Here is a 27387-nt window from a genome sequence, read left to right on the forward strand (position 1 = left end):
CAGCTTTACAAATCTGGACCTTGCTGATGTTACTACAAGGCATATCTGGCCTCAAAGACGCCTGTGTGCTGCCGGCGGTCTGAGCGAGATGAAAGGCTGTAATCCTCAGCTGAAGTATGTGGCGAGGACTGTTCTGTCGATGAGGAGGCGGATAGGGTTCAGCCTCCCGCAAACCATCCAACGCCCCAAGGATCTCCCCGTCTCGCTTGGGCAAAAGCCATGCCTTTTACAACTTTAATTGGATAAGTTGACCGGTCTAATGCAATAATTTGATCATGCTAAGCTCCAAAGAGATCTAATGCACTCTCAAAGTATATTTGTGTGCCTTCTGAAGTGAATGACTTAGCCTAATCCTTCCATTAGAGGTCACTTTACGGCCCAGGAGTCCAGAATCCAAAATATCTCAAAGGAGCCATCAGTAGGGGAATAAATCAATCCATGAAACCTTTGTAGGAACCTTCAGGCACTGGTGGAATTTGGTAAACAGCAGTGGCGTCACTAGGCCTATTTTAGGGGGGCTTATTTTTATTCATTAAATTTTTTTTTCACAAAAAAATGCCTATTTATGCAATACAAAGTGGCCAGAATATGAGTTTAAACCAATAATCATATAAACTGTCATTATTCACTTAAATATGATCATAAATCTCATTTCATCGGGTACGGTAGAGAGAGCCCCTTCAGTGCGTCATTATACAATCCATTCCACTTTTTCATATAGAGAACGCCCACATCACTGAAACTCCAGTCCATGTTTTCCATGCGACCCTGCTCACTGCCGCTTGCGTGTTTACCTCTGAAGTACACAGAGCCGAACCTCACAGCGGCAAGAGCAGAGCGCGAACGCATGAAGGATGGACATTAGAGCCTTTTTCAAGAAAGTAAGCATTCATCACTGCTGGTAGTAACACTTAGCTAACAGCAGAAAAGGTGTATGGAGGCGTCATCGTCTTAGATTAATCAATTGATTGACAAAGCTTTAATTGGTGCTCTGAAAATTTTTCTAGTTTCTAGTTTCTCTTTCTCAGTCAACATTTGCTAGTTTATCTTAGCGAAGACTCACAGATACAAAGTCCAGGCCTGGCTAGGAGTGGATCCATCAGCAGGCGAATAAATCAATCCATGAAAGCTTTGCTGGAAGCTTCAGGTGACCCACACAGGTGACCCACACAGGTGACCCACACAGGTGACCCACACAGGTGACTGGAGTGCAGCGCTCCAAGGATGATAACGTTAATGCGAGTGTCATGCTAACTGTGCTAACGTCATTATACCGTTTTTTACTGTTATTTAAATTCCTATAAAAACAATCTGAGCTGTGACCCTGTGTTCAGTGTTTGGTGTCACATTGACATGGATTCAGGTTGTTCATCTGGTTTAAATGTTTATAAAAGACGTGCAGCCGCATGCTAATCTAGCCTCTGTAACAGTATTTACTCTTTTGTTTATCATAGGTAAGATAATATGTATTATATATATATATTATATATATATATATAATATTATATATATATATATATATATATATAATATAGTAAGATGATGGTGATTCAGTTCATTAACCCAATATATGTTTAATTTAAATATGCGAAATAGAGTTTATCTAACTGTTAATGGAATGAATATATTAAAATGTGATGATTCAAATGTTAAGATGCATAAATAGGCTTCAGGTTAAAAAACATAATATAGTTAATATAACATCTATGTAACTTTCATAATCTCATTTCTGTTGATTGATTGATTGATTGATTGTCCATTGGCATGACCTATCTGAAGTGATGTGTATCTGTTCATTTACATAACGATTACAACATTCATATCCTTTACACGTGGTTATTACTTGATGTGACATGTGAATGATGGAGATCAGTTTAAACAGAAGAGGCATAATAGGACTAATGCGTTCTGTATGTATGCATAGATTGTTTTTTTGATGAGAGATCTTCTGAACCTGAACCTGAAGTCCGCAGTGACCGGACCAAGAGCCTGGTGTGGCCCGCCGTGGCATTTGGACCCGTCCGCATCCCAGATAAGATCACACGTAAACCTGCCCGGGTAGTGAAAAGAACATACATACTTCAACATACGCACACACACATCACAAACTTTCATGGACTCAAGGAAGCAGCTTTATTTTCTTTCAATTCTGCTGAGGGACAATTTTAAAATTATTTATTTTTGGGCCCATTATCGTGCGTCTGTGCACTCAGGAAGCCGGCGTAGATAGGCAGGCAGTGTAAATGATTGTTTATGATTTTGTACAATATATATATATCTTGAACTTCTCTGTTCTCTGCTGACCTTTTATCACTTGAGGCTCCGTAGTCGTACCTAGAGTTCTGATATTGCCCAGTTTTAAGTCGTAATTAACTAAATTAGTTATCGGTTCCACTTACCTGGAGACACCGGTTACATTCAGGTGTCCATGGACTTTGGTAAACAGACCTAGTTTCTAGTTTCTTCATGTTGAAGGATAACCCTGATCAATCTAAGGCGGAAACCACCGAAAGTGATCGCAAACAAGATCTCCCAAAGCACTTAGCTAAGGAGGTGGCGCAAGTCAACGCTTGCTAGTTTATCTCAGTGAAGATGCCTCCTGAGTCCCGTAAACGCCAGACACTCCTGCCCTGATTCATGTACAAAATCGAGGCCCCGGCTAAAATACATGCAGCCGTTTTATGGAGCTTATGAGAGGAAGAGGTTAATCGAATGGGTTAATGAAGCCTTTTATTGATGCTCCCTCAAGGTCGTTTCGTAGCTGGTGGTGGCGGCGCTGCATTCCCATGCACACTGGGCTGAGGTGCTTAAGCAGTGCTATGCTACGCACTGTCTTCTTCACCACATATCATTCACCACGAGCCTTCAGTTTCAGTCCTGATGCATTCAAGGTTAAAAGCTAAGCAGCTGTCCGCTGCACAAAATATCTATACTTAGCATAATGGATCTAACCTTTCCCAGCAGATATAGTGTCGTAATAAACAATTTTTGCTGGGGCCAACTGGGATGTAGTGGTTTCACAACATGGATACGTCGTGTTTTATTGGAATTGTGACACGTATTCTTGGCATTTGGATTGAGCAGGGTATTATCTGCATTCCTGGAGGCAATTAGCTGTGTTTAAGAGCTAGAGTCTTGCATAATGGCTAATTACCACTGTTGTTTGTTTAAGTGAGTTCTCAGGCACTAATTTGAATGTCTTGTGCTGTGAGAAAAGCACTTTAATTATGCACTGGTTCAGAATATTCAGTTTTCTTTTAATCTGATTTGAGTCACTTTGGCGTTTTTAAGTGAAGGTTCGCACAACATTCAGGTCTATTAACTTCAGCAGAGTTCCACTCCTTTGTGCAATGAAAAGATCAGCTTCAGGAGAATGTGCTCGGACTCCTTTTGTACTCATGAAAGCGTGCAGTTATTTTGACTAATATGTGTGCAGCACAGCGCTTTGGAAAACATCTCCCACATTGAGATAAGAAGAGCGACAGATCCTGTGTGGTTTTCTTATTGTTGATAGATCCTGTGTGGTTTGGATTGTTGATAGATCCCGTGTGGTTTTGGCTGGTGGAAGTCACAGTGGTTGCATCCACGCTATTTACCTCCAGCTCAGGCTCTTTGAACAAAAAAACTCTACAAGGAAACAGGAAGAGGAGAATTCATAACAAGTAGTTATGACCAATGAGTGTGTCGAAGTGATGATATATAAAAACGGGTGTTACACGACCGGCGATAACTCAAAAATGAAGCCTGTGATGACACCCACCTGTCAGTCAAAGCGTCCACGCTCTTAATCCTGCATAACTTTAAGCCTTAATATAATGTGAACAGGTGAGTTGTATATAAATTCACCCTCAGTACAGTTGTCATGAACGGGGAAATTAGCTACAGAGACCAAAACTGTTTTTTGTACCAGGCTGTAAACATGTTTATTTCTGCTGTGAAACATGGGGACTTCTGGAGACTGACTCACTTCTGGAGCTAGATTTAGACTCCCAGGACTCTGAGACACAAAACAGGAGGATTTATGTTAAATGAATTGGATTTTAACACGAATAAACTCGTACACACTGATTTCAGACACTCTTGGTGTGTGTCAACATGTTTTTTTAGGAAGTACACTCAATTTTCCAGAGCTGTAAATGGTCTTTGTTGCTTTACAGCACAAAGCTGGAGGGTTTTATTAACTATTACTATTAAACATCGATAAACTGCTACCACGTTGAATTTTAGTCAGTACACTAGATTTTACATTCAGCCTTTGCTTGGTTGTATGTCCCAGCACTAAACTGGAGGATGAACTGCTCTTTCGACACAACAAGAAGCTTTTGTTGTTGTTCATTTTTAACAGTACCCTAGTGTGAGATAGAGAAATTATCCACGGTATAATAGCCCCTCTTGTTTACCATAATCACACGAGGAATGTTTAAGTAATTCTTTAAGATTTAGCTGAAGATTAATTACAGATTAGCTCCATCAGCGTTAATCCCACTCATTCCCGTCTCCATGACTTTCCTGAATTGCACGAAGAGGAAAATTCTGTCTCGCCGGACCACCACCATCCTGACTGTCGTTCCGCCCCCATCCCCTTGCTTAATGAAACATGACGGAGGTGCATTATCGCTTTCATTGTATTACACACTTCATCTTGCCACACAGAAGTTAAATGACACACACACAGTCTCCAGAGGGGCTCTTTGTAGCTCAGCATGACCCATCATGTGATTTGCATCTGTCTGGGCGTTTGCTGTTTGAGCTGTGGAGATCCTGAGCGGGTTTGTGTTGGGTAAACAAACACGCGGCCTGTCTACGCCGCGGCATTTCCTTTGCTCGTCCTGATGCAGAAACACCCCACCCCCGTCTTCCCTAAAAGAAGTCGAGCCATGTTGACAACTAAATATCTCCTGGATGGATTTGAACCGTGCGTCATACCTCTGATGTGCTTCCAAATGATTTTACTTCCTCACTTGTCAGACATTAAATGGCTGTTCTCGGAAACACGTCTAAGCTTAAACACCGCATGCACGCTAATCGTCTTTGAGAGACGGGAAAGAAACAAAGTTTTTATTCTTGTGTGATTAATGTCTGTGTCGGGAACACACACCTAGACGGCGGACTGGGTCGTGAAATGAGCTCAAGTGACGCGTCCTGGCCTTCGCCTGGTCGCTCGTGGTCACTCATCTGTGATCGAGCTGCAGGGGATTAATGTCACAGAGGCAAAGTGTGGCCTGAGCCCTGGACCTCCCATTGACAGGATGTTTGTACATTCACTACAGAGTTAGACGTACTCTGACTTAAAATGAGAGTTACCGGCTGGTGTCTGTGATGCTACACTCTCCATCCCCCCTCTGTAGCCTCCTCCATCTTATTGTGAAGAGATTCCCCATGATAACAGGTGTACGTATGGTTTGTACCACAGAGTATGTAACACTGCCTAACTCTAACAGCTGTTCTCAAGTGTAAACAAAGGAGCCGTGGCTTTATTTGAACAGGTCACCTGATGTATCATCAAGTGTTCAGAGCTACTGTAACTGGCTGCCGATCCCACGGCACCATGACAACAGAAAATAGTGCATGCTTGTAGCTTCCTCCCATGGTCCATGACATGCACTGGTTAATTGGTAGGTTAATTGGTAAATTACTCGTAGGTGTGAATGGTTGTTTGCTGGCGACTCCAGGGTGTACCCCGCCTCTCACCCTCAGTCATTTGGGATAGGCTCCATAACCCTGATGAAGATAAAGGTTGGGCATTTCAGGTGTAAAATGTAATTTTCACTCCACTCCATTTATCTGATGGCTTCAGTTGAAGATTTTACATTCAGAACATATGATAATCTAATAAAACATGATAAATTGCAAAAGATGAAACTATCAAACAACATAAAATGGTTCAATTCAACTCTGAGATAATAATAATGCATCAATAATTCAGACAGTTCTGTGATGAAAACGGAGCCATGAAGTTTGAATAATACATCCAAAATAAAACTCTTTATGATGCTATGAAGAAGTTTTCTCATCAGTTTAATTAAATTTATAGAATATTGCCGACTTGTCACATTTGAGTGGCCAATCCAGGACACAAACTTGAATTGAAAAGGCTCAAAAGTACTAAAACACATATATAAGTGTCCCAAAATACACAGAGTAACAGGATTCGTACTTGTGTGTTTTATGTTCTTGAATTGCTGCTTTCTCTTCAGTAAAGGATCTAAATACTTCTTCCACCGCTGAACACATACGACCACAACCACGAGCATCTCTGTTTACCGCAGCTCGAAGGTGCTCGCACAAACACTCAAACAACCACGAGCAGCCCTTCCCCTTAAACACCCTGCACCCCATTACAAATCCATATCGACCCAGCCGTCCCTGCAGCCACTGTCCCAGCACCGTCCTGTCTCTCCATCCCGCCTCCACCCCCGCCGCCTCTCCTCCCTGAGGAATGCTAACCTAAAGTGTGTGTGTGTGACAGTGGTGGAGCCAGGCTGGCTGTGTGGGCGGCCGAGTGTTTCCAAACAGTGGAATCTGTCACTGACACCCCTGGCAGAGCAATAAGCAGCGCCTTAATGAGCTCAGCAGATCGCTCGGCGCGCAGGACCGACACACACTCGTGTACACGTATGAATATTACAAATACAGACACGTATAATGTAGTAAATGAACATGGGGCAGGACAGAGGGGGGTGCTTGGACACGATATACCGGACTCTGCAGACTGCAGCCATCGCTTTATGATTTCAATATTGACTCTCTCTCTTGCAAGAAACTTAGGACTCATGATCCATGACCCGCTAACCTTCTCTGATCACGTTGCCTCCCGGTCATGCAGGAAAATCAGCTCAACATGCTGCCCCACTGCGAGTAGTACTGCAATATTTCTTGATTACGTCGCATATGTATATGCTACTGCTGACTCAGCCGTCCATTTGTCTTGTTTTTGGGACAATGGTGTCTAATTGGTGACCACCTGCTCTTCATGATCAAATCACCCTCGCTCTATATTCAGATTTCCTCGTGAGACAGCTGCGCTTATGATAAACACAATTACCCCCTCTGCGTGACATTTATACGCATATACGCAATAATCAGGCATCATGAATCTTTCTGAGCTTTATGATGACAAATGAGGAATGTGGCCTGGAAGCTTCACAGCCTGTTAATGAAAAACTTGACAGGACATGTCAATTTTTTTATGATCGCTTCAGGTTTCCCAGCATGAGTGACAACTCATCCTCGCATATTTATCTCTGGCTCCGCTCCACCTTCCACCAAGTTTTCCAGCCCCCACACCCCGACCTCGCTCTCGCTCCTCCCAAACTAATTTTCTCACATGGTTAGTGTCATTGTTCATTTAGGACATTAGTGACAGTGAATGTGGGGCAAAGTGGCAGTGATGGCCCCGGCTCTAAGTCAGCACCGTCCTTTCTTTCCTCTCTTTAACTGAGCTCCTGTCACCAGGACCCTTTTAATTCCCCCTTTCACCCCTCCGGTGCACGCCCCCTCTTGCACTGGTCCTATTGGGGATCAGACAATAGAGGCTGTCCCCCCCTTCCTCCACCACCTCCTCTTCCAGTGCCTCTTCATCCCCCCTTCTCATCTCCCTCAGCCCTTGCAGGCGTCCTGCCTGGTTGAGGTTGTGGGCTCCAGGCTGCAGTTTGTCACAGCCATTCAGCTGAGACTGATTGTGATTGTGGCAGATGGGCTGGAGCCTGGTCCGTCACTCGGCCGAGGCAGACCCGAGCACTTCTCTCTCTCTCTCTCTCTCTCTCTCTCGCCCCCTCATCCGCCTCGCCTCTCTCTCTCTCTCTTCCTTCCTTTTTTCACCCCTCCGGCTTTCAGATTCTGTCCTTCGATCTCTTCCTCGGTTGTCCTTATCTGTCTTTTGTCAGCACCTTTTCTCTTTTCTTTGTCGGCTCACTTTTTAGGGGTTTTAAAAAATGAACGGAGCGACAAAGATCTGGGCCTCACAGTTCAAACAAAGTGCTTGTCATATTGTCTGAAAGCATCTGAAACCAGCAGAGATAGGATGCTCTGCCTGGAGTTTTTAGGCAGGATCTGAACTTTTCTTCACATGACCTCTGTCACTTCTTGTCCTGCCTTCAGGGGTCGTCGTCCGGGCACACTTCAGCCTTAAAGCGTGGCTGGACGACACATCGTATCTAGTTTATTTCCATCTCGCTGAGACCTTTATTGTTGACTCTTTATTTTCTGCCTTTATCTCTGAATTAAAACAACCCAGTTAGTGAATCATCACAAGCCGGCTGCCTCTTGCCTGTTCACGTCCCCTTGTTGGAGTTAAACCCCCCTCTCTGTTGTCGCCCTCCCCAAAAAAACTCCTCCTCCTCTGTGCAAACCCCCACCCCAACCTCGCTTCTCCTCCCCTGAGGAAAGAGCCACCTTCAGTGAGGCAGCGGAGCAGCCGTCTCCCTGAACACATGTTAAACGTCCTGCAGAAAGCCGGAGGAGGAGGAGGAGGAGGGACGCAATCAGAGAGAGAGCCGGTGGAGAAAGAAGAGAGAGAGAGAGGAAGAGATAGAAGCAGGGACGAGAAAGAAATATTCTGAGGAAAGATAAAGCCTAGAGGCAGGGAGGGTGGGTGGGGAGGCGCACAGCACCGTGTGAGCAGAGGGAGAGTGTATGTAGCGTAGGAGAGAGGAAGCAGCGAGTCTCAATGCATGTTGTTAGATTGAGAGAGACAGACAGGGGAGGGTAGAGGACAGAAGCAGCGAGGGAAAGGAGAAGGAAGTGAGGAAGGGAGGACTGAGAGAGCTCGAGGGGGAGGCAGTCAAGTCGAGAGCAGTGTAGAGCCGGCAGTGCTGCATTGTGGATGTAAACTTTATCGTCTGTGGGATCAGCGGGTAGCAGCTGCAGAGCAGGAGGAGAGCGTGCCGGTGGATTACCATGTGTGTCCTCTGAATGTACCAGGATGCTGCATCTTCACCAGGGTAAGAAGCGGACAGTCGTCAGCATACGTGATAATATACATTTGCATTATTTCTTCTGCTGGCTTGTTGGTTGATGTACATTGTTCTTGTTTGACGGCACCTCTTTCACTTTATCCTGAGCTGCACGAGGAGGGAACATATTTCATACAGCATCTCTGTACATGTGCAAGGCGATGGTGTCTGATTTGAGTCCGTTTAGCCAGTTGCAAAGGGGGATTCGCGTGTCATGTTGCTAGTGGCAACAGCATGCTGGCCCATTGTGCTGCGTAAACCACTTTCTGATTGATAACAGAAGGAAACGGATACCCGTCGTTCTAGCAAGAGGTAAAACAATCGACCCTTGCGGGGGATTTGTATGTGCAGGAATGCAAGTTCTTCCCACTGCTCCTTTTCTTTCTCGCTCTCAGGCAGATTAAGATTTTAAACTCGGCCCACTAATCCCACGCTGAAATGACTGGGTTTGAACTGGGTGTGGATGCAGCTAAGTGGTGAGGAGAATATGGATTATGGGGATATAGCCTCACTGTTATGATCAGCCTCTCTGCAGCTTCTTGTTAATGTAGCGTGAAGTGCTGCAGTATTAGCGTCCATATGTCAAAGTCATGGCAGGTCAGGGGTCTTTCCTGATACTCATAGACACAGAATGAGGCTAGGATGATTGCAAGCAACACATCAAGGATGCCAAATGTGGGATTCTTCGTATTTTTACCTAAAAAAACAGAGCAGCGAGGGAACATGAAAATGAGAGCATGGGAGAGTATGGGGAGGTATCATCACTCTCTTTTCTGGCGTTGTCAAAGTGCCAGAGATGAATGCCATTCTGTCTATTTTCTTTTTTTGTGCGATGGGAACTGGTGCTTCCCAACGCAAGAGCAAAAAATAGCGTCTGTCATGTAGTGTTTTATAACTGGAAATGCCAACGGATGCTGCCAGTCTGAGGCAAGCAAACCTACTGTCTCCTAGCAGACCACGACAGGCTCCGGTGTATTACAAGGTAGAGTACTTCTGAGGTAGTATTTGATCAAAACTACATGCAAAAAGTGCAGGTAGCTTGTAGCTGATAGCCTTCTTGTTTTTGTTTGTCACCATTACTGTACTGGTGTCCATTTAAAGCAGCAGCTGGCCGTATCATCCTGCCACCAGGGCAGATGTGTCGCTGCACTGGGCAGTTTGAGCCTGCTGCCCTCTGAAACCTACCTGGGGATTAGTGGATATAAGAGGATTGCCAAGGGGAGGGATTTGATTTTATAGAATTAAAACTGTAATTCTCTCCCAACTGTGCTGCAGCGCAGCCATTTCTCTGTGTCTTTGTTTCTCCAACACGTCCCATTTACGACGTCACGTGTCCTACATTTCAGCAGTTTTGATTTTTGATTTTGAAGTCACGAGACAGGCCAGCAGTGAGACTTTTCGGATACCCGTAGAGTGATAATAGTTTGCCCAAACATCGGCCCAGTCAACAAAATTTAGATCAGAGCTCCAACTCAACATCTGATTTTCCCAACTTCTCCTCCTCCCCTTTCCCTGTATGTGGCGCTCTGTATTCGCTGACCCTCAGTGAGCATTTTGGGTTCAGGTCAAACTGAATTACTGAGGAATGTTCCCCTGTTCAATGGCTGGCCCAGTGGGCCTCAGCATGGGAGCACTTCCCCTTCATTGACAGCCAGGGGACTTTCATTTTGGTGGTGGAGGGCTGGGGGGCTCCTTCCAGACAACTTTCCCATATAATTCCCACTGTCTCCCACTGCAGCGTTCATTGGTACCGCGGAGCCGTGAGCCAAAGTTTAATGATGTGTACGTGTGAGGCACATCACAGGATCTCGCTAGCCCGAGCCTTGTTGAGACGCTCTGCTTCTGTGACTGCAGGCCATCCAGCTCAATTAAGGGTGCTTTGAATGCATTCCTCCCCTTAGCCTGCTCTACATTTATCTTCCCCCCACGAACAGCACGTGGGAACTCTAAAAAAAAAAAAACACTCCCGCAGAGCTCTTGTGGGCTGGTACAAACCTGTTTTTTTTGCAAATACATCATCCAATTTTGGATGTTGACGTTTTGCCAGACTGCACATTTTTGATTCAAAGAGCTAAAACTCACTGAAGAAGTCAGAAATGTGACTATCTTTTCTCCATGTCTCCTGTTGGCTTAACTTAGAGTAATGTCACTCAGGAAAAACATAAAGTTTAATGGTCCAACACAATTTATAACCAATAAAAAGCTTTTATTTGCAAGCTATCAATGGCTTATTGCATGCACTGACTGTTTTGCCTGGAGACAAAGCTTTGCCCAGACACCCTCGCTGACTGTTAAGTGATGTCATTAGAGACGGGGGCATTTTTGTGGTTTCTAAATGGATGAACTCGCTCCATGTGAGTTCACCGAGGTGCGAAGACGTTTCAACGGCTCAGAAATATCATCCTCTCTTTGGCTTGAAACTTTTCTCTTCAGAAAAGCTTTTGTTTCTATCGTGTCTCAAGTGTTTCGGCTCTTTGAAGAAGCAGAAATCCCCAAATTGGATTTGTTTTTTTAGGTCATACTCATGCATGCCAACACTTTACAAGATAATACGGCGTTGTACTTGTTTACTATACACCGCCTTCCAGCTGACACACTTTAACAGCTGAATGCATGTCACAAGTTTTCAGATCAAAGTGGGTCACCCTTGTTTCATATTTCTCTCTTTGTCACGGCGACGCTTTGAACGGAGCGAGTTTTTACGAGAAAGCGGGTCGGTGTCATGTTTGAGGGTTGTGCGGGGCGGGGAATGTCAACAAACTTCAGCCTCCCGCCGCTATCTGGGCTGTAAATCATGGGATAATAGTGGGAGAAACATGCAGGACCTTGTCCAGTGGCTGGAGGTGTTGGCACAGCTGGATAGAGGGCTGCTGGAGAAGCTCACCTTCGTGCTGTAAAACTCTTTTCCAAACAGCCTCTCTTGTTGTGTTTAGGTTCTTTTAGCCATTTGGTGAAGCTCTTTACTTTTCAGTGAGTGCTGTAACTTTTAATGACTTTATTACCGGCATGCCAGAGAGCCTGGACGGGGACGCTATGGCGATAATCCTGCAACAAGTGAGAGAACATAGAGCAGAGAGTTTGCACTTATTGGACAGTTTTCAGGTTATCTATCAAGGCGAATGTCAGTGGATGTCAATGGGACATCTGCAACAGCTGCCCCGAAACCTGCGCTCACAAACAGGGTGGGTAGCAGTAAAGATGGCCTGCATTTTGAGTGCTTCTATTTACCGTACCTTTGTCTCTTTTGTATGTGAAGCGGACGTTTGTCTGCCTCTGTAAAGGCCGACTGTTTGCCCGCCTCTCTGAAAGCGATGTGTTGACAGCAGGTGTAAAAAACCCTTTAGCCTTTTGCAGTCTCCATGAGTCAGCAGAACCTTCTAGTGTTACGGTACAGTCGTCAATACGAGTCCCCCGTCCCCCCCAAATTACTTCAACCTGGGTCAGCCATGTGTGAAATACTGAACAGTGGATGAAACATGCGACTTACCTGAAGTATATCTGCAGTTTTATGTCTGAGTATGTCGAGGCAGCTGACATAGCGTTTGGTTTTCACCATATAAATACATTTTTGGCTTCTTGTTGTTGTCACATCGTTCATACAGGATTCAACTTTTGTGATCAGTTTGAATCAGTAGCAACATTTTGTTTGTATTTAACATTTGCGTAGCCTCTTTTTTTTCTTGGTCTGACCTTGGGAATAATGTTGCTCACTTCTGTCCTTATACCTACATGACCTACAGACATGATGTGATTCGAGAGTTGCACAAGCTCGTCTGCTTACAGATGCCTTTGAAGGCATCAGTATGCTTCATACAAACATTGTTCTCCCACATGTTTTTGAACGGCAAGATTGCACTCGAGGAGAGGCGCCGTTATCCTCATTTGTCCAATCTTGCCTCTCTTTATGTGGTTGGAAAAGGTCTAAACACTTTAATTGGATGACATGTAGTTCACTTCTTCTAAGTGTGATTCCCAAGAAAACAAACTTTGTTTATCGTCTGAACACAGGTAAACTCCTAAATCATGAGGTAATTGTAGTCCAACGTTAAGGGCGCTTCACTTAAACTCAATTATGTGTCACAGTGTGTGACTCAAGATGCGAGACAGCCATCGCTGGAAAAACTTAAACACACACTCTGGATTATTACCTGTAGGAATGTGAGTGTTTGGCTGGAAACTGCGTTTGATAAGCTCGATTTCAAAACAGCCTCTGTATCAACATATCTTCAGTTCTCCTCACATCTGTTGATGTTTTGGTCCAGCAGCGCTGCATCTTTTCAGTTTGGACATAAAAGATTCAAAACTGTGTGTTTGCGTGTCTCTGCACGCCTTTGTCAGTGTGTGTTTGTATCTGTGTGTTCATGCGTGTGTTTATGAGCTGCCCCTCGTGTGTTCTCGTCTAGCTCCATCTTCATTCTTCATGAGGCGTGCTGGTGAGTAAACGCCTCGCAGCAGCAGACGGGCGGGCGGGCCGGCGGGTGCCGCGGTCATTTTTAAAGCACATCTGCTCATCCGCAAACGTTTCGTTTGGTCTGGACAGGAATGCGTCTGTGGCTTGGAAACAATTGAGGTCAGGCCCCGCTCGCAGAATAAGAAAACATTTAGGGAGACAGACAGTCAGGCAGGCAGTCGGGGGTAATCCACGCTTGGCGAGAGCATTCCTCGGAGCTCATGAGGAGTCTCGGAGGATTCCTCATGTCTGATTTTTGCTGCTTCAGAAGTTTGGATGCAGTGCACACATTTGACCCACAAAACGACATTCAAGTCAATGCGATGCTCCGAAGTTGCAGATAATTCCTTTAAGTTGTTTCACACATTCTTATGACTGCATCCATCAATCACACTCAAACGATAACGTCAAAAAACTACAAAAAGGTTAAGTTGTGATTAAGATATCCAGAGCTGAGTCTGAGGGCTCGGTGTTATCACAGAAACTCTGAGTGCTCGACATGTTGTTGACTTATGTTGGATAAATCTTGCTAATCTTGAACATCTCAACTCAAATGACTCATTGTGGTGCACAAACAACCTCGTACATTCACAGGAGTGAGGGTGAAGTCATGCCAAGGTTTTAGTTGAAATAGTACGCGACCTTCCTGCAGTGTATCATCCTGAGATGTCGTCACATTCGTTCACGTTGTGCACGTGTACATCCACGATTAGTTAAAGTATGACATGAGACATAAGCGAGTGTAACAAATGAAAAATGCTGCAATCGTGGCAACTTCACCGCAAGCTGTCACTAAATCCTGCACACATAGGAAGAAACTGAGCAGGGTCGGCCTACGCTGCTAGTGCGTCAAAATAGTGGTACGAATATTTTCTGAGGTGGTATAAAAAGTTTGAGACGCTCTGACGTCCAAACCCGTTCAGGTTCACAGGAAGTTATTCATCATTTGACAAAGGAAAGCAGACATGTTGTTGAGAAATGTCCCTTTTTACACAGTGAAGACATTTCAAGGCCACATGGCAGCATGAAAAGACGTGTGTTCTTTGTGCTCTCAGTAAAACCTCATCACATTTCACCTCGTCAATAATTGATGGTCTGCTGTGGTGGTGAGGTAAGGCTCATTGTGCCTGGGCTGGGCTGGGCTGGCTGGCTGGCTGGCTGGCTGGCTGGCTGGCTGGCTGGGTGGTTGGTTGGGTGTGTGGGGTGCTGACATGTGGCTCCTGTTTGTGCAGACGGGGTCCATGGCTGGAGACGTGGGGGGGTCAGGAACCAGCTGTGGGTGAAGCGGTGGGAACAGGCGCAGGTCAGGCTGCCGCTCAGCGCCCATGATGGCGCTCGTTGGTGATTGATTGGACCTGCCTAATGCATTGGGACCAATTGAGCGGTCACAGATGTGCGAACCCCACCCCTCTGAAAGTGTTTACGCTGGGGGCTGAAGCTCAGCGTGTTTGGTGTTCGGCTGCATTTAAATGTTCAGGAAACATCGCTGATGATGTGAGGATGTGGGAATCAGCTTCCCTCGGGTTAAAATCTAAATTTATATATAACTTATCAAATGTCTCGATAAACTCATTGTGTCACACTGGAGGCTCAGATTTTGGATTGGTTACATTGGAGGATTAAGGGATGGGAAGAATGACCGGTCCGGAGCCAAAATGTAGCCCTCTGAACAGGATGCCCGATGTGTGCCACGGGGACTTCGTGCTCTTAACCCAGCAGGAGTGCAGACACTAATACATAAATGCATGGCAGCTTCGCTCATCCAAACATTTATGCATCCCCCCGGCCTCTCTGTGTACATTTGTGGTTCAGAACGATTGAAGTGTTTAGCCTCGGATGACAATATTGGAAAAGACGGTTTATATTTATGTGTCCTGATGTCAGCGTGAGTAACTGCTGCAGTGTTATGTGGTGTTTAATCTGTTAACATCTCTGTACAGAGCAGAGATTAACCACACGTGATAATAAGACGGTGCACGGCACAGCGAGGGGAAATAGGAAACTAAAACTGCAAGAGACAGCACTTTTCCTCTTTCATTATGTGCTTAACAGCAAACAATGTACAATGGATTAAACCACCTGTATAACGGTGATGAAAACACAGCTCTGCCTCCCACAATGCAGTTCAAAGCACGAGTCCAACATGTCAGCTCAGGTTGGCAGACGGTCTCGTCCGTGATTGATCCTCCCTCAGCCCCTGACAGATCGTGTCTTTGCATGCCGCCGCCGCCACAGCCGCCGCGAAGCAAACAGTCGGCGCGTTGTCTCGACGTTTGAGGAAGGTTTACACAGCGTCTGTGTGGAGGAAACGAGGCTGTGATGCTGCATGTGCAAAGACGGGGGATCGTCTGCGTGGGTGGACGTCAACTGAGAATATGAGAGGAAAACCTGTACGTGGATAAAAGCACTGATGCTAAAGCATCCATTTTAAAGGTTCAATCACTACGTTTGTGCCTTTAAAGGACAGTTTCAGTGAAGTGGGGTTGTTGTTGTTTTACAATTTACAATGAACTGGTGTGCATGGGCGGCAACAAATCATTTTTTTGAGCCCTAAATAAATGCCCACATTAAAAAGTGTAAGAGTATTTTCACCCCTTTAACTTGCCTCAGGCAGCTCTTCCTGCTCCCTTCACAAAAAGACAGAATTAACCTCGCAGGACGCAGCAGTTTCCTCGATCCACAGCGACTGGCGTTAGTTTGGATGTGTAATACACTGAAGTCACACACTGGCGAACAAACCGATCGAGGCAGCGGTGGATCAGCGACTCCCGTGTCGTTTTGTCAATGAAGCCTGGTGGCTTTGAAGGGGGCGTAGATCGATGTAAATGCTTCAGTTTCCAGTCAGAAAGGAGCCGTCTGACAGCGAGGCAAAGCTGTGAAAGTATTCTAAATATAGTGTACACTTAGACTGATATTGATTTTTTTTAGGGGGCTGAAATGTTCTTTGTTACTGCCCTCATTCCCAGCGGCACATTGCTTATCTTCCATGCTGGGTTTGAAGTTGCACAGCAGTGTGTTTATCCATGTGGCCATGGTTTGCCTCTTGGCATGTTAACCTCTAAAGCACAGACACAGTGTAAAACTTGAAAATGTGTGTGTGGAGGGCAGAGGGGGTGTATCAGCTGCTTGTTTGGCCTGCTCTGCTGAAGATCAGCAGGATTCCCTTCCTCCGGTGGTGCTATCAGGTGATTCCAGGTCACCACGAGCTGATGGAGGTCCATGTCGACGCCGCTCGTGTTTGGCTACTCGAGCTTTGTGTTGTTTCTCCGAGAAAGCCAGCAGAGGAAGAAGAGGAATGTATACAGCTTGTGCTTTCATCACATGCTCGAATGTCTGCGACGACGGCACGGCCTGTGGCCTGAAATAATTCCCCTTTAGTAACAGTGGAGTGTGAAATATATACAATGTGCACATCCTATAGAGCAACGGCACAAGTGTGATTCATTATCCAGCCACCATGGAAGCTTTTCTTCCTGTGTGTGTGTGTGTGTGTGTCTCATCTTTGCAGTCCTGGCCGTCATTTTGATCTAAACTAATAAGATTTAACTCAACAAGAGCAGGTTGTAAACAAAGCTCAGGTTAGCCAAACTGATTTGGACTTTTTTCCACACAGTCATTACTTCTGATTTTACCTCCAAATAAAGTTTATATAATGTGGAAAAAACTGTTAAGCTATAAGCTGTTGGCTGATTGTTTGACCGCTCGCCCAGTCAGACTTTTTGTTTCAGCGACGTTCCCAGTTTTCACTAATTACTTTGTGTTTTTATAACGACGACCATAACTACAAAAATGAGACTAATAAAGTGGAATTATCCTTTAAGACAGGAAACATGTATGTTTCAGCACACGTCATTGGCTTGAGATAAACGTCTTGACATGACCGCCTTCGGGCTGGACTCTCGCTCAGTCTGCTGACTGTTTTGATAGGCCGGTTTACACAGCTGGTAAAAGTTTACAACCTGAGCATCAAGTCCATGTCACTGAACATCCATCCGTTCATTTTCTTGCACTTATCGTGGGTCATGGTGGCAGCAGGTTTAGACATCCTCCGGCAGGATCCCGAGGCGTTCCCAGGCTAGATGGACAATATAGTCCTTCAGCGGGTTCTGGGGTCTGCCCCGGGGTCTCCTATGAGTTGGGCATGCCTGGAAAACCTCCAAAGAAAGGCACCTTTTGGGTCACTACCCAAAGAACGTGATCATAGGTGAGGGCTGGAACGTAGATGGACTGGAAGATCGAGAGCTTTGCCTCCCCACAACGGTCTGATACAGCATATGCAGTACTGCTGACGCCGCACCAACCTGGACCTGCCGGTCCAACTTACACTCCTACGCAAGAACCTCAACGTTCAGCGTGCTATGAAACGTCTAACACAGCATCGATCAGATTACAGATTACTCATATAACTCCAGGCCGGTTGTCGCCGCAGAGTGTCTTGCTCTTGAATACTGTTTTGACTTCTGCTCGTTGCCAGTTACTATAATTATGTTTAACACAGAATGTCAAATTGCTCTATATTTGGGGATGATTTTCTCCGGGCGCAGTTGGCTCATGCTCCGTTGCTCCTGGAACATGCCTGTGCATAAGTGGCCTGAAACTTAACCCCTTACAGGGCTGACGCTCAGCCATAACACAGACTGGAGGAATGCCAGGCCGGTCCTGTTTAACAAAACAGTATCTGCAGTGAGAACTTCCAGAGTTCCCCCTCTCTCTCTCTCTCTGGCCGTGGTGTAATGGTTTGAAGCATACAGTATGTCGTAATAAGAAGAGACACATTGTGTAACTGGAACATGACTGTATTAGTCAGTCTCAGGTGTGCAGCACACTTTCACGTTGTCCTTCACCTTTACGAGCAGTCAAACACGTCAAAACACCTTAACCTTAATGAGTTCATTCACTCACACACCCACACTAACTTCTCAAAGCAAACACACACACTAACACACACCCAAACACACACCCCTTGTCTCACAGCCTCGGCACTTTGCTTAACTACCTCCTGGATTTGTCACCGCTGCACCGTTTATTTCACAATCCTCCGTGTTCCGGGCTCGGCTTTAATTCAGCCTGGTCCCATTATCAGCAGCAGCAGCAGCGTTAGCTCGTATGGAGCTCAGACGGTGGATTCATCCGTCAAACACTCGTCCCCCAGCTGCTGCTTAATCACCGGGGGTTTTCCCGGCAGGTAAGACGCTCAGGAACAATGATGTCTTGTCAAAGGGCGACTAGAAGACGTTAGTCATGAGTTATTTTGGGGAGCTTGAGGAGGTTTGGGTGTCTGCTGCACTGAAGAAATGTGAGAAATGAGCAGGTGATCGTGATTACTTGTGGCTGTCTGCTGTACACACTCCTTTATTAGGTCCAAGGGTCCCATATTAGGTGTGTTTGATGTATTGTTGTGAACACAGACAGCCAGGAATGAAAAACTTTAAAGTTACACCTCAGATTTTTGTTTTTATTGTGGAAAGAATTTCAAATTCTTTGATTTCAGCTCCTCAAATGTGAAAAATTTCTGTTTGTTTTAGTCCTCTGTCACTATAAAGTGAAATGATGTACTTTGTGGAGCTTCATGATCGAAATTCTTCAGCATTTTCTGATATTTATAGACCAAACAAACCAACGATTAATTGAGGAAATGAGGAAAACGGTTGCAGCCCAACACATTTTCTGTCAGGACAACAAAGTATCATTTTATCTTAAACATATTCTAATTAAAGCACTGTAGCACTGTAACTGTAGGACATCAGGCAGCTCGTGCCTGTTTACAGCATCATATTTACGTCTTTCTGAACGCTAACCTGCAGATTGGGAAGATGTTTTCCTCCTCTACACATTCGTTGTTGCTTTCACCGAGCAGCGCATACGTCTCGTCTCCTGCGGCGTGCTTCAGTTGTGCTCGAGTTGTTGTGATACCTCAGGAGAGGCCATAAAACAGGCTTCTTTATTATCCGTGCTAGTGTGCCAAGATTTATCCCGTTAAAGTCTGGAATGCCCTCACGTGGGAAACGGATTGGACGCGCACAGTCAGTTTCTTTGTTTAGCCTGTGTGTGTGTGTGTGTGTGTGTGTGTGTGTGTGTGTGTGTGTGTGTTAAGGATGCCCTGCTTTTTGTTTCCAGAGTTATTTTAGTCTGGACAGATCCTCACTGCTGTGTGTTTGTGTGTTATCTGCTGATTCGCTGGCAGGCCTGAGAGATTCATGCTTTGATGGATGAAAGAAGACGTGTTTGTTGATTTGGAGACAAAAAAAAACTGAAGAGTTAAACATCATGTGTTCCGCTGAAATACAAAAATATTGTCTGAATGTGTCACCCACTGATCACATGTTGACTCACTCCTCTCTCCTCTCTGTTTAGGGAAAAGCTGGCCGTGGCTCGCCTGCAGAGGGAAGTCGCACGGAGCAAAAGCGAAGGAACAATGGTAAAGTACAGTGGAGCTGCTCGTCCTCTATAATCTGCACAAAGCCACAGAAAAGCCACAGTATGCACTTCACACACTGTCGAGCTCTGCCAAGCCGAGTTGACCTTTAGTGTTTCAACACTTCATCAGTTGATCGTAAAGAAGACAATCCTGGAGAAATGTCACAGTTCAAAGGAAAGTAACTTCCAAAGTCGAATACAGTCTGAAATATTTAAAATTAAGACTTAAAATTAGATTCAAACATTTATGTTTAGCCATTCAGCTCATGCTTTTATCCAAAGTGACTTACAAAAAGGGAAACAATCAAGGTACAGTGTGACAAGAACTAGATGTATCATGTCCAGTTGTTGGTAGTGTTGAGTGGAGGTCCTCTCTGAAGAGCTGGAGGTCTTCAGGAGGTTTGAAGGTAGAGAGGGACGCCCCTGATCTGGTAGGAGTGAGGACCGGAGACTTCTTTGTAGTCCGCATTAGGTATTTGAATTTAATGTGGGCTGCAGCTGGTAGCCGGTGGAGCTGAAGACCAGGCGATCATCTAAATAGGTGTCACTGTGCAGGCTGGGAGGTGTTGGAGGTGACCACAGCCTGTGCCAGGAGCATGTTGGGTAAGACCTGACAAGGCAATGTGATCAGAGACTAAACACGACTCAGGTTTGTAGACTGGATAAACTTTCTGCAGGAACAACAGGTGCTCAGGTGCCCGATCAGGTTGTGTAACATTATCGAGCTGCAGCTGGGCTTAATCCGTCAACACTGCATTGTGCTGAGCTTTGTTGGAAATCGCTGACATTGTGCTTTCACTTCTTCTTAAGAGGAGGACTTGTGTAAACATGGAGGAAAGAATCCAGGAGGTGGAGATCTGCTCATACGTGTGCATATCTTTATTTCTTTGTGTGTGTTTGCATGTGTGTGTGTGTGTGCGTACAGTAGGGAGGTGAAGAGTTGAACCACGTGACAAAGCGGAGCTCAGCTGATTGCAGCCTCCGAGTGGAGGCTCTAACCACAGGCCCAGCTGTTTGACTGCACCCCAGTGATGCCTCTGATTCTCTTTATGGCAGCAGGCCTAAAGCAACAGCACACGAAGGGCCGATGCACTACGAGATTTTCGCAGTAGTTTGTGTGATTCTCTATTGATCCCTGAAGGGGGAGGGGGCGCTTGTTTTTTTCTTCCTCTTGTGCTCGAGGAGGTCAGATCACGGGGTCAGATACAGAACAGTGCCGCCGGAGCCGGGCAAAGGTTCAGCGTGCTCCTGAAGGGCTTATTTTGGTACCAGAGTCATGTTAAACTGTATGTTATGGGTGGATGGAGACGGGAATCTGTCATGTGAGTGGTTCTTCTGGATGAATGCATTCATTTAGCGTCACTTCATGAACTTAATCTGATTAATTCAAGTAGATATGTGCAAGTAAAGATGGCCATCGCGTCTAGCCTCCACTTCCCTGCCTCACTGACCTCTTTGTTACTCCCATACATACACAAAGGTCCAGTATTGATTTCCACAGTGGGGATATATACTGTAAATGAAAGGAATGTGTGGATCCTCCAGTGAGCCCTTACAGCATGACCGACAGTCATGTGAGCAGCTGGAGATGTTTCTAGCAATGCATGCTGGCTAAACTGATCAGTCGAGGTCAGTTTCACACCTGTACTACCTCCAGCTCACTGTTCTTTACGGGTTTCTTTGTCTTTGGGGGTCTGTAGAGATCTCAGAGAAGTCAACCAATGCTGGACAGCTAGGAGCTGTTAAATCAAGCGTGCTCACTCAGTTTTTAATGACCAACACAAGCCCAGTCAAAGTTTGGACCACTCCAGACGGGTCCAAATACTTTGCCAGTTTGTGGTACCCCTGAGATCAGTTTCTTCCTCTTCGTTCATGTCCACACCTCAAGGCTACACCTCCATGTGTCAGCGCCTCCTCCTGTAACACCAACACCTCGCATCCTCTGACCTCAACACAGCCCAAGAAAAATATATCACTCGCCACGCTGTGAGACTCTCGGCTCTCAGAGTCACGCGAGTGGATGACATGCTAATTATTACTTCTTTAGAGGTGCTGTCTGCGCATGCACATCGCTGAGAGAGCGAGAGGGATGAGTTATCTGTGCCAGACAGGAGGAGGGTGAGAGGAGGAAGAAAGGGAGGAGGGGGATAGCACTAAGCTCCATTTGAAATTGGGATTATCCCCATTGGAGTCCCCTCTCACTCTCTCTGGCATTCCTGGGAGGCTTCGGAGCTCAGGCACAGTTCTTCAATAGAAATGAAAAAGAGACTGCTGCATCAAGGAGATAATTGTCAAAAGTGCTGGCGGTGTGTAGTGGGAACTGCACACCAGCTTCAGCCTGTGCCCCACAAACCCCCACACTTCCACGTCCACTTCTATGCCCACTCGCTTCCCCCAACCCCCATCTTCGCCTGCCAAGGGACTAACGCAGAGAGACAGATTAAAACAGCCCAGACTTTTTGAAGTGGTTGTATCTGATTCCTCTTTTTAACAGCCTCTGTTGCCGCCTTGGTCCTCCCTTTCTACATCCATTAGTGTCTTCTGTGTAACGCGATCAGAGAAACTAAAAGTGCCACCGCGTTGCAGTTCCCCCAGCTCCGCGGGGACGTGTTATGCAGTACCATCACTGCTACTTTCTGCAGGCAAAGAATGTGAAAGGCATCTTTATGATTGTGGTGCACACTGTTGCGATTGTGAGCCGCAGGTCTCGCTTGCACAGTTACACAGCCGTGAGTGTAAATGAAACAGCATTAACAACACAGTTTTACAGAGGAGCGTGTGTTTTAATTGGGTCTCCTGTTGTGAAACACGACGGCTACTGGCAGCACTGAGGCACAACACTCTTTTGTTATAGATCATGTGGGAGAATCGTGCAAAAAGCTTTTGAATAATTTGCACGGCAATCAGTGTTTAAGTTCAAATGTGGCCACGCAAGATCAGCAGATCAGTCTGTTTGTGTCTTAAACTTTATATCGTGGTGCTTTTGGCCTGCGGCGCTGAGAACGATCTTTAAAACTCTGACAAGAAAAACAGTGGACTTCCCGTTAGGTGTTTGATAGAGCACAGGTCACGGTTTATTCAGTTTCTTTCCAACAAGCCCGCCCTGTCTCGAGTCAAACCGCTCATTCACGGCCTCGTCTGTCGCTGCTGTAGGTTTTCTCAGGAATTCTTCACACCCCAGCCCCCGAGGCGTGGTCCAGGGCAGGGCTCACTCTCGTTTGATGCCACTCTGAAGTGCAATCTAAGTCCGTCAGGGGCAGGATGCCGGGTTTCCTGTCAGGGAGAAAACAGAAGTGCACATGGAGGCTCGTAAAAAGGCTGCACAGCTGAGCGGAGCGGGGGCTGGCTTCTCCATTAAAAAGGCATTTAAAACTGTTGGGTGAGATTATGACCGCTGGAAACGGCTGTCTAAACAACACGTGAAAATAAACTCTCTGGGTTTGGAGAGAAACTGGCTTTATTTTTCTTTGGGTTTCTGTGGACACGCTCTGATATCTGAGCCTCAACAGATACATAGTGAATTCACACAGGATATTCAGGGGTTGATTGGCCGAGCAGGATAAAGGCTTTTGCTTGAACTTAGCTTAATTGTTTAACTCGCTCATAAAAAATTTCTGCGGAGGATTTCATGTAGAAAATGAAGTTAAGATAAGAATGGAGCCACTGTGGGTGGAAAATGGGAACGATGGTGGGCACAGGATGGTGAAATCAGCCCTGGAGCCAAGATAGGAATCAGCTATTTTTATCCATGAAAGCAGATTTCTCATACGCTACAGTATGCAAGATTGTGTGTGACAGTTTGTCCTGAGATTTACAGCCCGAGACGACGACTGAATGCTGCTCCTGACAAATCATACAGTCCTGAGTCCTTCATTCACCAAGCTCTCACCAACCACTAAAAGTCAGTCCCACATTTACTCTTGTCCGGCGGCTTCTTGCTCGCTCACTCTCTCCTTTTCTCTTCTTAGCTTCCTCCGTCAGCGTCCTCTTCACTCTCTTCTCCTCTGCCATTATGTCCGTAGAAGCTGCTGAGCCTGGTTACCTCCTCTTCTTCTTCCTGGTCGTCCATAACGCCTGTCAGTTCGTCAGCTTGGCGGTGAGCTCAGAGCGACGGGTACCCGTCGCTCTGAGCTCACCGCCAAGCTGACGAACTGAGCTAACAGCAGCTACAGCTGTCAGCAGTTTACTTCACTGTCCATCATAAACTCTGTAAATCACAGAGAGTTGAGGCGGAGCAGCCGGAGGACATCAGAGGGAAAACCAGAAAACATTTCCTCCATAAAATAAAATTCACCAGAATCAGTGAAACAGTTGCTGCTGTGTGACTTAGTGCCGTGAAGCGTTACGTACTTCTCGCGGGAGCTTAACTGGGTCATATTTTTATAAGGAATCTTCTTGGTTGTTACTCAAAGACAGCTGATGTTCTTCCTCAGCAAAGCTTTCCAAGTTTCACACAGGCACGGTGTGATTGGCAGTCTTAATATTGAGCACAGTTCCTCTGGTGTGCTTGGCATAAACGTGGATTAATTAGTTTTAATTAGATCAAGGTTTATTTGACAATGATTTATTAGTGTTTGAACTACCATGAAAAGCAGCTTGAGGATGGACATCTTTGGTAGCGTGCTTTCAGGAGATAAAAGCGGGTCTGAGGGGCTCCCGGCTTTAAAAAGGACAGGAAGAAAAGCTTCAGTCCTCATGGCGATGCACCGCTCAGGGACCTTCACAGAGCGTTTCTGACAGCTGTTTGGACGACGTGTGACAGCGTGGAGGTTTGGGGGACTCAGGTGCTGTCCTCACAGATTGGCCTTATCAGCCACGGACAGGGGCGAAGGGCCCTGAGATGGGGGTCCCCCCCTTCTCGGTGCTCGGCACATTCACGGGGGTGACGAGCGCTGACAGCCAGGCACAAATCGCATCTCCACACCGTCTCTTTCAGCCACTCTCCGGAGTGTATTTGTGCAACTGACTGAATGACTTGGGAGTGCGTGGGTGGGGTGGGGGTGAGGGGAGCTCCCTTGGCAATGATAAATGGGCCACTCATATGATTTAGCATATTCCTGGGGTGTGTGTATTATTTGCAATAGTGCCCGCGGCTGTCTTAGAGAGAAGTGCTGGACTCTAATGTAGTGGCTGTCCATGATAATTGAATTGATGGAGCCCTGGGGGACATGAGACACAGATTTTGAGTGAATAAAACAGTTTTAACGGAGCCGTATTTATATAACAAGTCATCTCAGAAGACATATGTTCCAGTGAGTAAAGAAACACATTTCCCCTCGTCAGGCGCCAAACGACGTTATATCGTCAGCGTAAAAGCACACTTGGCTCTTAGTTCGTCTTGACCGGACGTTTCATGTACAAACCCACCTCGTGTTACACTTTCATTTGAATTCAGGCTTTCCCGACAAGCGCACACAAACAGCCATGTTTTATTTATGAATGAAGAACCTGAAGCTCGGTGTATTGTGTCCCTGATGTTTGCTTTAGCAGCGAGCCAGCGAGACCCGCTCCCGGGCCCTTTGATTAGGCAAACCGAGGAGGAGGAGGGGGGGTGTTTTCTGTGTAATGAAGAGATTATTGAGCCCCCAGAACTGTACCCCAAACCCTGCATGAACACAAATACATACATATACAGTTGCAGATGGACGTCCTATAGAAGCAGCGCCAGACATGTGCACTTAACCTGATAACACTGCAGCTTTTCGTTTATGGGGATTGCAGGCACAACAAGCAGAGGCAGAGGTCTCTAATTAATTTAGAGTCCTCTGTGGATCTTGGAGGGCATCAGGGGGGTTCGAGTCTTCGAGTAATTCAGCTTGGATGAATACCATTACCATCTAATGCTGCCCAATTACAGAGGCGCGCTTCATTCTGGGCTCCAGAAGAAGAAATAGGCACTCTGGGATGCAGTGTATGTTACAAAACTGCACACACACACATAAATTAGGTGCTTTTATCCTGGATTTTCCATTTATTTCTCCACCTTTAGTGTATTGAAATCAATACCGCCTCGTAAGTCCATTCAATCTCTGAGCTTTACATGTTGATGGTGATAAATTCTGTCATATCTAGATGGATATATTTCGTTATCAAGCAGGAAATGAAAGCAGCCTCGCCTGTGACAGAGGTCAAATTTAATCCTGAAACACCCAATCTGGGGTTCTTTCAGATATATGGCTCAGTAGACCAGTATAAAATCCTGCCTGGGCCATTTTATAGATTACTTGGCCTATTCCATTTGATATTGCTTTTTCCAACCTCTGTATTGTTGGTTGGCTTTGTTTGGCAGTTTTATCCCAGGAAAACGTCGCCCTCCGCAGGCCAAACGAAGCAGTGCATCTATCCAGCCTGGGGTATGAAAGACAGTGAAGTGAGGAGGATTAAGTGCTCGTTGGCTGGATTAACTAAAGTAAATGTTCTCACAGAAAGTCGTCGAGCATGTTTGCGTCTCTGTGTTGACTCTCAGAGATCTTCCCAGGCTATTGCTAAAGGCGTGTTGCCTTTGTAGGGCTTATTAAAGAATATGCTTTCAATTAGCATACTCTAAAAGCCATGAAGGTCGGTGTAGACAATAAACATTTCATCTGAGAGAAACTGTAATGTATTGCTGGGGATTTCTGGCCACATAAAGATATGGTAATGTTTGATTTAATGGCTTTAGGCCTTGTTAAATTGCTGAAATTATATATTGAACAAAAGCAATAGAGGGTTTTTTTACTACAACATAGACCATAAATCCTGTGTTGTTATTGAGGTTGTTGGCAAGACCCTGTCAGCAGACACATAGCGGTCAGTGGTTTATGCCTGGGGCGTTAGTTAGGCCGTGTGGGCAACAAAAATCAGGACTAAAGCTACCGTGCTTTTATGAGAATCCAGGCCAACTTGCAGAACAATACTGTACACATTAATACACGCGGTGCCGCGAAGAAAAGGCCTTTGTGCTTGTTTGCATTGAGGCTTTTTAGTGCCACGTTTGAATCATTAAAAACATATTTCCAAGTGAATATCTTTAATACGCTCGCCCTCCTTTGCACGTTCTGCGTCTCTTGGCCTGGAGGAGGTGAAGAAGAGCCAGAAAGTCTTTGGTTCGAGTCCAGATATATAAGTCCAGCTCTTGGCAGGGGGATGCACTGCTCCTGTACGTCTGGATTTACAGCGGCCATTACTCCTGACAGGAGGAGCCTCCCTGTTGTGTAAAGAGCCGCTCCACATAGTAGCCATGAATTTACAGCCACTGCGAGGACCAGAACTGGTTTTAATGGTGACTTGGGTTTAATATTCTCTCTCTCTCTCTCTCTTTCTCTCTCTCTGAGACCGATTCAAAAATCTGCTTTTGTGACAGAATTCCTGCCAAGGAACAACACACTGTAATGAAATATGGTTTCAATCAAGGCGACGCGGCCGCAGTAAAAAAGGCAATTTTCTAAAAATGTTGGGTAATTTACAGGCAGTTGTTTTGATATTTTACTTTTATGGTGTCACTTTAAATCATGGCTGCACATGTTGAACAAAAAGACCGTCTGAATCTTGGACCTTTTTATGCTTTCACACCACTAGATGTCCCCA

General features: G+C 45.7%; 1 protein-coding gene across 7 annotated transcripts in view; it reads left to right on the plus strand.

The window, feature by feature from the left end:
* Positions 1 to 27387, plus strand: part of LOC104928573 (nck-associated protein 5) — a 115778-nt gene that overhangs the window by 43118 nt on the left and 45273 nt on the right. For 4 of the 7 annotated variants that reach the window (XM_027291374.1, XM_027291376.1, XM_027291375.1 and 1 more), the window contains exon 4: positions 19759 to 19822. In XM_027291374.1, the coding sequence (XP_027147175.1) occupies positions 19759 to 19822 (64 nt within the window). Of the gene's footprint in view, positions 1 to 1924; positions 2059 to 8601; positions 8943 to 18154; positions 18590 to 19758; positions 19823 to 27387 lie in introns of those variants that run through there. The other 3 variants (XM_027291378.1, XM_027291379.1, XM_027291373.1) reach the window with 3 other exon arrangements.

The sequence above is a fragment of the Larimichthys crocea genome, chromosome XIX, assembly GCF_000972845.2.
Source record: "Larimichthys crocea isolate SSNF chromosome XIX, L_crocea_2.0, whole genome shotgun sequence".
Classification (NCBI taxonomy): domain Eukaryota; kingdom Metazoa; phylum Chordata; class Actinopteri; family Sciaenidae; genus Larimichthys; species Larimichthys crocea.